Source organism: Pangasianodon hypophthalmus, chromosome 1 (assembly GCF_027358585.1).
Source record: "Pangasianodon hypophthalmus isolate fPanHyp1 chromosome 1, fPanHyp1.pri, whole genome shotgun sequence".
In the NCBI taxonomy this organism is placed as follows: Eukaryota; Metazoa; Chordata; class Actinopteri; order Siluriformes; family Pangasiidae; genus Pangasianodon; species Pangasianodon hypophthalmus.
The window spans coordinates 27,351,638-27,364,265 of NC_069710.1; the positions used below are offsets into that span (position 1 = coordinate 27,351,638).

At 38.4% G+C, this 12,628-nt stretch overlaps 1 protein-coding gene and 1 long non-coding RNA gene across 4 annotated transcripts; one reads left to right on the forward strand and one right to left on the reverse strand.

The window, feature by feature from the left end:
• Positions 1-272: 272 nt before the first annotated feature.
• On the reverse strand, positions 273-5,970 carry LOC117597861 (uncharacterized). Of its 2 annotated transcripts, XR_008302180.1 has the most exons (3): positions 5,734-5,969; positions 3,585-3,780; positions 273-1,814 (listed from the first exon to the last, which is right to left on the reverse strand). It is a non-coding gene; the product is annotated as an uncharacterized LOC117597861 (long non-coding RNA). The 2 variants fall into 2 exon arrangements; XR_004578627.2 differs by lacking the exon at positions 273-1,814 and having other exon boundaries at positions 2,233-3,780; positions 5,734-5,970.
• Positions 5,971-6,132: 162 nt separating this feature from the next.
• Positions 6,133-11,513, forward strand: tubb6 (tubulin, beta 6 class V). Of its 2 annotated transcripts, XM_026944853.3 has the most exons (4): positions 6,133-6,401; positions 7,638-7,746; positions 8,115-8,225; positions 10,304-11,513. In XM_026944853.3, exons 1-4 carry the CDS (start codon positions 6,345-6,347, stop codon positions 11,365-11,367), a joined length of 1,341 nt encoding a protein of 446 aa, XP_026800654.1. In that variant the 5' UTR covers positions 6,133-6,344; the 3' UTR covers positions 11,368-11,513. The 2 variants fall into 2 exon arrangements, with proteins under 2 accessions (XP_026800654.1, XP_053090343.1); XM_053234368.1 differs by lacking the exon at positions 8,115-8,225 and having other exon boundaries at positions 6,385-6,401.
• The last annotated feature ends 1,115 nt before the right edge of the window (positions 11,514-12,628 follow it).

The window sequence follows — 12,628 nt, forward strand, 5'->3', positions numbered from 1 at the left end:
TTCAGTGATGGTTTCTTCTAGAGCTACGGTAAGCAAGTCAGGACAACGGCGCTCCAAGCTCGAAGTTTGAAAGCCGCTTGACACTGAATGATGACGTAATCAGTGCTTTACGATAGAAGTAAGAAACGTAAGCCTTAAAAAAAAATTAAAAAAGAAAGAAGAAACTTCAGTTTTTGTTTGTTTATTTGTTTGTTCATAAACATGTTTTACACATTTTTCGTTAAAATATTTGTTCATGATTAACATTAACGTTAAAGACTCAGTACGGAATGATAATTATGCCACTATAATTTATGAATTTACAAGAAATCAGATTTTTGTTTTTTTTAAAATTGTATATCATTTTGTATGCAAAGCTTTAAAAATGAATTCTAAAACTTTAAATTAAATTCTAAAATAATCAGAAATGTAATACTTGGTGGCCATGCTGCATTTCAAATTCAGTGAATCAAATTCAGATTCAACATTTATCCATTAAAACATCTGAACACTTCAGAAAAGCAAACAAGGACAGATGTGATTCATTTTATTTCATTATTTATTTCCATTATTTTATGCCCATGGTGGATTGAATGTGAACTTTTTAGTGAACAGTCTCCCTTTGCTGTATAATAACCTCCACTCTTCTGGGAAGGCTTTCCACTAGATTTTGGAGTGTGGCTGTGGGGATTTGTGCTCATTCAGCTACAAGAGCATTAGTGAGATCAGGCACTGATGTTGGTGAAGAGGTCTGGAGTGCAGTCGGTGTTCCAGTTCATCCCAAATGTGTTCAGTGGGGTTGAAGTCAGGGCTCTGTGCAGGACACTCGAGTTCTTCCACTCCACCCTTAACACACCATGTCTTCATAGAGCTCGGTTTGTGCACAGGGGCATTGTCATGCTGGAACAGGTTTGGGCCTCTTAGTTCCAGTGAAGGGAAATTATAATGCTACAGCATCCAAAAACATTCTACACAATTGTGTGCTTCCAACTTTGTAGCAAAAGTTTGGGGAAGAACCACATATGGGTGTGATGGTCAGGGGTCCACACACTTTTGGCCATATAGTGTATGTTGTTCTGCCATAATTTAAATTTGAATTTTGTAAAGATGATTGTTTTAAACTTAATGTGAATAAATAAAATATAAAAAAACAAATATAGATTTTTTTTTCTTTTTTAATTGCAATGCCATAATCAACATCACCCCATTCTGTGAGCAGTCGTGGTTGCATTTGTGAAGTAAGTACTAGTGGTGCTACTGTCTGCTTTACATCAATAAGCTTTACCCTGTGTTCTGATCCAAGCTTCCTAACAATTCAATTCAATTTTATTTGTATAGCGCTTTTAACCATGGACATTGTCACAAAGCAGCTTTACAGAAATATGTAAGTTCAAGATATAAATTTTAAATTTATAAATATCCCTGGGATAAACTGCTGGAAAATTGCTAGGATATGCAGGAAAAAAAAATTCACTATACTGTAATACATATGTGACAAATAAAGGGTTCTATTCTAATACACAGTAAACTGCATAAAGATTTATTAATTGTCTACTAATTGTATTCTTTATAGATAGTTATAGATGTTGCCCAAAAGATATTGAGAACACGATCCTGGATGACCCACAACAGGCTTCTGCGAGACCCCATGTTCCACACATGGATGTGGTTGTAGAAGGGATTTCAGCTGTAGTCCATTTTGTGCTGTGGTTGAAGTGAATGTAACAGACACTAACGATTGCACTGACTGCAGGGTTCAGTCTCCTGTTCTCCTGGCCTTGCAGTGATTTCAAGACAGGATGAGGAAATTCTTCAGGATAATTTCATGCTGCTGTCTTAGACAAAAGACAATAAAAATACCTGAATCAACTTCACTCTTAGAGCTCCTGGACACACCAGCAGATATGAAGATCTATACTACTCTGAAAGACATTATATTTGACTGTATGAAACTGTTCACTACAAATGCTTCCAAAGGAAACAAGAAGCTTTCAGTCAAATCTTATCAACATGTAGAAGTGCCCTGTGCTCCAGAGAGTGACAAGGCCACTTCAAGGACACTGAGACACCTACTCTTTTTCAGCTTTCCAAAGTTTCTGAAACTAACCTTAAATGTAAGGTGTTTTTATACTTTATTTTACTGACAATTGTTGTGACATAACCAATGAGATTTTTATTCTTTTCTTATGATCCTGTTGTTGGCTATTAAGTAAAACTCTCATACTGCAAAATGTCATGAAATCGAAGCCCAGCTGGATACAAATCTTTTATTTCTCCAAAAGAACCTGAAGAAGAAGAACAAGGTTATGCTTCTGTAGTCAGGTAATACATATTTCTAACAGGGTGTTGCAATGACATTTACATTTACAGCATTTTACAGAAATTCTTATCTCACCAAAGTAATCTTCATGGATCAGGATCCTATCTGGTATGCATCATGAATTTCTGTAGCCCTCCTAATGCATATCAAACAGTCACAAGGGCAGCTAATTCTACATATAATAGTGTCTCTGACAACAACTGCCACTGCCACTACTATAGGAAAGCTAGCCTTAGAACAACAATGGGATCAACCACAACACTCCAGATGGCAGTTTTGTGGTGCCAGATCACCACTGTGAAGCCCCAGTCATGTCTTCATATGACGTACATATGTGACTTCCTGACGGTGATCACAGCTGTTCCTGGCTGTTTTCCCAAACTCAAATATCTAAGATATCTATATTAATTGCTGTCTTAGTTTTCCATGAAACTGTAATATAGGTTTTGGCATATTGGAATGATTCCAGCAGAAATCCCAGGCTTTGGCAGTGTTCTTTGCAAATTTGGATTTTCTTACGTTTCTTTGTTCACCTATTTTCATTTATGACTTTTGTACCATCTGCTAATGCTTTGCCCCCTAGTCCTAATGCGTTGGTACAATTGGACCTCCACACGGATAAGGTCTGGATATGTGTCTCTACTCAGCATCTCTGCTTGACTTTGCATCCATTAAGATTGCAAAATACAGCATTGTGTTTGTCCAGCATTAACAGAGTAATGTGTGGCTCAAATGTCTTGAAGTGTCAGTAAAGGAAAACTCCATATGTAGCTTATTTATGATTATGCAGCCCACTCTGTGGCTATCTTGACAAAGATTCCAGGCAGTGTTTTTCAGTTATACAAAACTAGGCTCATATCTATTTGAATGGTACTCATATACTGCATATAGAGTGACAATTTACATCCACCCAGAACCTGCATCAGGTCACAGAGAGGGAATATTAAAATGCTTTTCTCCTCCTCTCAATTTTATTTGAAACTGATTAAATCACTGTATCTCTTTTTTTTAAATGAAAGACTCCACATTTTTCTCCCAGTGGAATGGAAATATAAATAAATACTGGACAACATCATAGTGAATAACAATATTATTTACAGTGCCTTGCTCTGCATAAATATTCACACCCCCATGAAATTTTCCACATTTTGTTGTGTTACAACCTTGAAATGAAATGAACTAAATTGAGATTATATGTAACGAATCGAAACAAAATAGCTTGTAAATATAAAAATATAAAAATGATGTAAAAAAATTTAAAAGTTGTGATTGCACAAGTACTCACCCCTGTTACTGTGAAACCCCAAAATTATTTCTGGGGCAACCAGGTGCCATCACAAGTCACATAATTAGTTGAGTCTACCTGTGTGCAATTAAAGTGCCACATGATCTCAATAGTAATACACCTGTTCCTGGACGGCCCCATACACCTGTTCATGAAGACGAAGGAGCTATCAAAACAAGTCAAGTGGGACAAGGCTCTGAAAAAAAAAATAATCACAAATTGGTTATAAAACAAAACCCAATATTTGGAACATCATGTGAAGCACAGTAAAAACTATGATTAAAATGGATAGAATATGGCAGAAAAAACTCTCTGCCTAAAGGAGGCTGTCTACTGAAGGTCAGTGACCAGAGAAGGAGGCCATTAGTCAGAGAAGCGAGAGACCATAAGGCCAAGGGTAAGTAGCAACTACCACCCCCATACTTCTCAGGGTGTATGTTCTCAGGGTGATGATTAGGCTTGGGTTTCTGCCAAATGCATCGCTTTGTGCTGAGGCCAAAAAGTTTACTTGCCATATTGAGTGTTACATGCTGCCACATTCATATTTTAAGCAGTGGGTTGTCTCTATCCATATTGCTCTGGCAATAAGAGTAACATGAGAGTAATATTTTAATACTTTTGCCTATACCAAGAAAAGTAAAGAACACCACTTTACGATTATGTTGTATTTCTAATGTTTGTCACCATTCTGACAGCAATTTAACCTGTATTATGCATGTAAATTTCCAAACTGCTGCTACTCTGCCACCAGGGGGCCCATTATACTAAAAAAATGCTCTCATTCACACATTTCTTTCCCTTACCTCGTTGCTGTTTGTTAATTTAACATGTGATTTGCTCAAATGAATATTTGTTATTAATTAAATTCTTATTTAACAGGTCCTGCTGAGTTTCAGGCAAACAAGGAGAAATAAAATCAGCAGGATAAGCTTTGACCTGTACAGGGTGAATCCAGAAGATCTTCTGTGCTGCTTTGCTGTTCAAGCCACTATCTTTGAGATTTACTCCTTCTCATATGATAGCTGATGCAAGAACATTTTAAAGTATAATTACCTTGTATGTTACTTGTATAATTACCTTGTATGTTTACTAATAGGAAAGGAATGAGATATTTAAAAGGTGCATATTAAATGACTAAAGGTTACTGGTTTTGTGTTGAAACGTTCAAACTAAGCAGCTTGAAATATATTAATATTCCTATGTGGTGTAATAACTATTCCAACTGATAAGTATGCCCACGGGAATTTCTCTTGACCATATGTTCCATCTCAGTGTGAGCAAAGTGCTTCTGCTCGTTCTCTCAGCTGAGCTAATAAACCCTGCTTTCCCTGGATAGATGTGAACAGCTGAAGCCTTTACAGAAATGCATTGGAGAAGACGACAGAATCATTACTTTACAGCACTGCTATAAAGATTGTATACTGAAATGTTCACAATAATCTTACAAACTTGGATAACGAAAAGAATTCATATACAAGTCATAATAGATCATAAATGACAAGTCATGCATATCACACATGGATGAATTTTAAGGGTGACTCAGAATGTCTACCCTGAACTAACCATTTTACTGAATAATGCAATAAACGTTACCTTTCTGTAGAGCTAATAGCAATGCTCTCTCTGTGTGTGTGTGTGTGTGTGTGTGTGTGTGTGAGGCCACCAGCATCCTGATTAGATCACAGGAGATTTGAGGGTTTTTTTTTAATCCTGTATGAGGCCCTGTTCCCCTGTTCTGCTCATTAACCATCAGTTTTAAGATGATTAATCAGCTCACAATCAACCTTTTGATTAAAGGGGCATTGTGCTTGATTAAAGCTGTGGAAAAAAAAACAAAACAAAAACAAACAAACAAAAAAAAACTGCTGGAAAATGAATAAATAAATAACTAAAAGTTAACATTTTGCCATGACACTCTAATCTCCAACACTGAAGAAGGCAGTTAAGGAGAATACCACATTCACAAAATGACATGTAAACTTTATACTGTTATTTTATTTATTTATTTACTTACTTACTTACTATTCATATCTTAACATATACTATTTTGCCAGTTGCATTGTGAAACCCAACAGTAACTAAATGTGTTAAAATGAATGTCTTAGTCTTTTTCATTTTGTCCTAAGGGGTATACAAATTCTGTCCTCACCTCTCAACCTGTTCTGCAGCTAAGTGCTGTAAACTTTTAGAAGAACTCAGCAGTTTGCAGAACCACGTTGCCTCAGCAGTAAAAATGCTGTTGTATTCACATGATTGTTTTACAGCCTTGTAATCCTTTACAGCAGAGAGGCTTTCATTATCCAAGAAGATTTTTTTTTAACCTTTGTGAAAGTTTATAAAAAAAAAAGTGAGAGAAGCCATTATCATGATGATGATGATGGGGTGATATAATACATCACCCCATTGTGCTGGCCTATGAGCTAAACGGAGGTTTTGATTGGAGGTTTGATGTGTCACTCAAACCTGTGACAGCTGTTGTGGGCGGAGCTTTAAGCTGGAGACCCAGAGAGGCTGGATTCCAAACAGCTCACTACTCCTCATTTAAGTGCACTACATGTGGGTGTATAAATAATAACATGCACACCATGTAGTTCACTTCATGTGGAAAAGGAAGTGCTGCAGGGAGAGCCTTTGAGAGAGAGAGAGAGAGAGAGAGTGTGTGAGAGAGAGAGAGGTTTATATGATCACTGAGCAGCTCAGAGTTCAGCAGTTAAACTCAGACAGAAGTGTGTAACAGCTTTAACACTAACAGCAGCAGAAATGAGAGAAATAGTTCATATACAAGCTGGACAGTGTGGCAATCAGATCGGCACCAAGGTAAACCCCATTTTCTTCTCTTTACACTTTTCTTTTATTTCTGTTAATTCATATAACAGGAATAGGAAAAAGTCATTAAGCTTCTTTTTATTATTATTTTTAGTAGTAGTGTTATTATTAAATTACTGTTTTAGTAGGAATAAAGATTTCACCTGTCACACACACTGCATGTGAAATGTGTGTAATGTAACAGTATATCAGCTGTTTAAGGGTGTGGCTGGTTTTGTCTCAAACCTCATACCACTGTATGTAACAACTGTGTCTAATTTCTCCCCCAAATACACGGGTATAATTCAGTTTATATTTACTGTGGTTGTTGTACAGCCATATAAATTAAAACTTTACATTTCACCAGTTTTAGAATTTATAAACCACCATATAAAGTTTGTATGATTGCACAACCTGACAAAGGAATTGAGATTCATTTAATGATGGGGTAGAAAAAAAGTGCCACAGTTAAACACCCAAATAAAAAGAAAATAAAATCCATTTTGAGAGGTGGAGCACTTTATTTATTTATTTATTTATTATTTTTTAGAAAACAGCTTCAGACTGCAACTCAAGTTTATGACCTCCTTGTAGCTTGTGTTGTAGCTTGTGTTGCTTTAATATGAAACTATTACAAAAAAAAAAAAAAAAAGGTCAAATCTAATATGAAACCATGCCGCAAGCTTATCCTTTATCAATACAGGAACATCTTAACCATATTGCATTCACTTGGTTCTGATTTGTTTGCCACTTTCTCCATACACTCCTTCACAGATTATGTGAAATGAATGACACTCATAGGACAAAAAAGGTAAATCTGGAAACATTAAGGGCTCTTTAGGTTGTCCCTCTACAGAAACCTGTATAGATTGCATGTAGAACCCTACACTCTCAGAGAATCCACTATCAGAGAGCATTCGTAGAACCCCTTTAGGATGCAAAGAACCCATAAGTATCCCATCAGGAACACTTTCAAAGTGTATTTTCCTGGCCTATGATACTTAAATTAGTGTGTGGTTGCTTAGATGCATAGATAATAGGCTTGACTTTCGTTCTCCTAGTAAATAGTGTATTAAAAGTACTGTACCTGTTGGAACTATGGGAACTTTGGTGCTGGTCTATTTCAAAGTATGGTTTATTACATTAGAATGCTGTTTAGGACAGCGTCTGAATGTCTCAAAGCCAGTAAAGTTCATTCAAAAGTTGCATTCTCACTTAAAGTTGTGTGTTGCTTTTTGTCACGCTCAGTTCTGGGAAGTCATAAGTGATGAACATGGCATCGATCCAGCAGGCAACTATGTGGGAGACTCGGCCCTTCAGCTGGAGAGAGTTAACGTGTACTACAATGCGGCGAGCTGTGAGTATATGATACTCTGTGTGTGTGAGTGTGTGAATGTATGAATCAGCGTCCTTGTTGAACGTCCCCCATCCACACACACATACCAGACCAATAGCTCTAACCCTCACTGTGACTGGCCTCCATCCTTTAATCATGTCGTCACTCTAAAAGAATGCATTCAGCTCCTGAACCCTAATGTTAAACTGTTTGCAGTATGTTTGAATGCAGGTTTCTGTTTCAGCACTGAACCATCATACTGATATTAACAGAGTGACATGAGTGTATATCTACTTTTCTTGGATATAAATAAATGGTCTAAATGGAAAATAGCCCAGTGAATAGAATTATACAGTCTGCCTGTGTGGCTGTGTGTGTTGTGTTTGTAGCACATAAGTTTGTCCCTCGAGCTGTACTGGTGGATCTGGAGCCGGGGACGATGGACAGTGTCCGATCCGGGACATTCGGGCAGCTCTTTAGACCAGATAACTTCATCTTTGGTAAGGTTTTTTCCCCCCAAACTGTGCTCTAGGGTGTTAGGCTATGGGAGTTCAGTGCTAAAGGTTCTGCCACAGGAGGTCGTACATTTGAATCCCAAGTCTAATCCTCAAGAATAGACTTGATTGTTATTACTCACTTAAAAGTTGCTTTAATTGATAGCATCTTTCAAATGAATAAAATATCAGCGAGTTGGTCTATGGAAATGGCTAATGTCATATGAATGCTGTCCAAGTCTGGTTAAAAACTGTTACCAGAACCTTATCAATTCCAGATGTTTGGTCTCTCCCACTTACCTGACCAATTTAATCAGCACACAACAGCTCTTTATTATATATGATGAAAGTGTGTCCTTGCATTCAGCATTCACCTAGTTCCTGAAGCACTAGACTATATTCTTAACAATAGGTAAACTGTGTGTATATATATATATATAAACTGCATGCTGAAATCATTACACATTTACACCATTACACATTTACGCCATGACAAGTTGTTGTGGTTTCTGACACGGTATGTTTCAAGAGTGATTTGGTTGACCGTATCATTTGCAAAGATGATAGTATGTATTTAATTAGTAAACATTTTATAGGTTAAATGCAAAGGTTTAAATGGGCTATCAGGGCTATTTGCGGTAAACAAATGGCTTAAGGATTATTATGGACTGTTGTGGAACCTAGCGCATAACCATTACAATTGGTTGGAAGAAGAAAAATACACAGAATGGTATGAAGAAGCAAGGCTAGGGCTGATTTCTTTCTAGCACAGACTGCAGCTTCAAGCAGACTACTTTTGTCAGTGACTGTTGTGTCAGGTGATTACACAGAGTGAAACACACCCTAGATCTGATCATTTGAGCTGATATATTTCAACCTGATACTTTGACACGGTCATTCAAGTTGATTCACAAGGTGCATGTGAAATACAGTCACAGGGGTAATTATTTACTGTAATTTTAGTGGGGTTCTTTTTTTTTGGTTTGAAGAAAGGGTTAGTGTTTAGTAAGTGTTTGTGTGTAATAGTTTGCCCTACATCATTCTTATTATACCATTGATGAGAACTTGTGATATATTGCATTGCTAAACCTTTATAGTTTCTTTGTCATTGTTGAGCTATTGGCAGATATTAGATTTTAGCCAACAAACCTGACTGAGGCAAACGTGGGATGATTTCAGCATGTATGATGCTAACTGGCGGTCATAAACTTGGTTTGTGTACTTGTTTTCTTTTTTCATGAGTTAAAGAGTTTCTTTTTCATGCACTTTGAAAAAACACAAAAAAATACTGTACAATCACCTGGTGTAGTTGGCTTCTAAACAACTCTACTTCTGTACCTACTAAACTTTGTGATCCAGTACCAATACTGATTTCTCTAACACACATACAAGTTGTACATTGTCATGGCTATGCTGTAGCTGAAATATATTAAAAGATGAGCTAGGCTACCCAGGTCCAAATATAGTGTATATTCAAGAACCCATTAACATTCTCGCTTGTATACTAGGTGTATAACAACAAGTATAAAGCACTGATTGTAATTCATATAAACAGTTTCAGCTATAGGCGTCCGTGTTAGATGTCCCTGAGACCTCCAGTGTGATATGTCCTTTGTAGTTCCCATACATTACACATTTCCAGCCTGTGAACTATCACAGTAGATTTTCCACACTCATTATGAATGAATGGAAAATTCTAACCTTGCAGTCCATTATCTGTCATTTACAATATAAATTATGACAAAAATAAAATGAGTTTGAATAAAGGGTCATTGGTTTTTACAAGAAACTTTACAAGAACAGACGACAATAATAGTTAGTCATCATAAACTCTTTCTTTGATATGAGACAACTCTCATACTTAGTCATAACAGCTCTGTCTAAAATTTTTTGTTTAACAGTGCACAGAAGCCTATGGAATTTTCTCGGACAGCCGTGCATTGCTAATACTTTGCGGTCTGAATGATAAATGGGAAACAATTGGCACATGGATATCTGTAACTGTTAGTGGGGGGAAGGGGTGTGGGGTGATTGGATTTCATTTTTTTTTTTGGCCTAACTCTTTGTTTTCATCGCCGCTGCAGGACAGACAGGTGCAGGGAACAACTGGGCGAAAGGGCACTACACAGAAGGAGCCGAGCTAGTGGACTCAGTGCTGGACGTAGTGAGGAAGGAGTGTGAGCACTGCGACTGCCTTCAGGGCTTTCAGCTCACCCACTCGCTGGGAGGTGGCACCGGTTCAGGCATGGGCACGCTGCTCATCAGCAAAATCCGTGAAGAATATCCAGACCGCATCATGAACACCTTCAGTGTCATGCCCTCACCCAAAGTGTCCGATACAGTGGTGGAGCCTTATAACGCCACGCTGTCTGTCCACCAGCTAGTGGAGAACACAGATGAGACGTACTGCATTGATAACGAAGCACTTTACGACATCTGTTTCCGCACACTCAAGCTCACAACGCCGACATATGGTGATCTTAATCACCTGGTTTCAGCCACCATGAGTGGAGTCACCACTTCCCTGCGCTTCCCTGGTCAGCTGAACGCAGATCTCCGCAAGCTGGCTGTAAACATGGTTCCCTTCCCACGCCTGCACTTCTTCATGCCCGGTTTTGCCCCACTGACCGCTAGGGGGAGTCAGCAGTACCGTGCCCTCACCGTGCCTGAATTAACACAGCAGATGTTCGACGCTAAAAACATGATGGCTGCATGTGACCCGCGCCACGGCCGCTACCTGACCGTGGCCACCGTCTTCCGAGGCCCCATGTCCATGAAAGAAGTAGATGAGCAAATGCTCGCCATCCAGAACAAAAACAGCAGCTACTTTGTTGAGTGGATCCCCAACAACGTCAAAGTGGCTGTGTGTGACATCCCACCCAGAGGACTCAAGATGGCCTCTACTTTCATTGGCAACAGCACGGCTATCCAGGAGCTATTCAAGCGTATCTCTGAGCAGTTCTCTGCTATGTTTAAACGAAAAGCCTTTCTGCACTGGTTCACTGGAGAAGGAATGGACGAGATGGAGTTTACAGAGGCTGAGAGCAACATGAACGACCTGGTGTCCGAGTACCAGCAGTACCAAGAGGCCACAGCCAATGATGGCGAAGATGCTTTCGATGAGGATGAGGAGGAAGTCAATGAGTGAACACTGTAGGCTGATACTCTCTTCACTGGTTGATTGTGCACACATATATTTAATGTGATGTGTTTTTTTTTTCTTAAGCTGTGATTAACTTTTTTATGTAAAATCCTAGTCAAGACTAGGAAAATAAACATTACTGAAAGGTTGAAGATATGTGTTTTTATTCATAATGTTATAAATAGTTATAAAACAATGGACATCATTGTTTCCACAGCCACTGCAACCATATGTACAATTATAGCAGGACTGGAGCTTACTCACTGACCTACTTCATGGCCTAATGAGCTAAACAGACAGGATATTCTGCAGAAATTCGCCAGCCAGATAATATTTCACCACACTGGTGTGACGTTCAGTTTTGCTTCGGCATTGAGGAAGTGAAGGCTGTGTCAGTCACTCTGAATGCCAAATCCTTTGTTCATTTCCGCTCATGTCTTTACAGCAGATGGGCCTAGTGAGGATATAAATCCTGCTCACTGTGGCCTCTATTATCCCTAACAGCTGCTGAGCAAGGCGTTCCTCGCTTAGCGCTCTGCAACAAACAATAGAGGAAGTCCAGTCTCGACAGAACTATTTGTAGTGCAACACAATGACAGAGGCAGCAGGGTGCAGCCCTGTCACCAGGAGAATTACCTTTTTTTGGTTTTGACAGTGCAACCATTCACACGTACAGCAAGAAAAAAAAACACTGAGTAAGTAGGATTCCTTTACAGATGTGGACCATAATTTTTCTAGACTCAATTTTCCAGATGACCTAATAACCTGAGAATGGCACAGAGTGGATAGACAGACAAATGGAACAAAAAAAAAGAAACATATCCTTCAGCTCCATATTACAGTCCAGAGAAGAAAGACATTTTTTCCATGTGCACTGTGGTTCGATCAAATACCTAACAGCTGGAGCGGATTCGGTTGGAGAGGGTGTGGTTTTTCATGACACAGCAGTGGGAATGCTGCTCTGAGCTAGACTAGATCCTACATTATCTAGCAGGGTGAGGTTTAGACATGTTTGCACTTTTTTTTTTAAGAAAAACAGTGAAACTTTGTACTTTGATTATATCAGTTAGCAGTTCATGATGACTAAAATTGTTTCCAGACCTATAATAATCAAAGCATTTGAAAGGCACTTCAGCAAAACTATCATGAAGATGTAACTGTTGTTTGCAGTGTAAGCAGGGTTTTAGCATCTTCCAACTAAATAAATGTCAAAGGAAATGCTGCTTAGCTGATAAAAAGATATTTTGGTAAGTGAGGCTCAAATGAA

What these genes read in the sequence shown, in the direction of transcription:
- tubb6 (XM_026944853.3), top strand. Translation starts at nt 6,345, where the DNA reads ATGAGAGAAATAGTTCATATACAAGCTGGACAGTGTGGCAATCAGATC. An exon ending in GCAATCAGATCGGCACCAAG is followed by an intron (nt 6,402 to 7,637) that starts GTAAACCCCATT and finishes TGTCACGCTCAG; the next exon opens with TTCTGGGAAGTCATAAGTGA. An exon ending in GTACTACAATGCGGCGAGCT is followed by an intron (nt 7,747 to 8,114) that starts GTGAGTATATGA and finishes TTGTGTTTGTAG; the next exon opens with CACATAAGTTTGTCCCTCGA.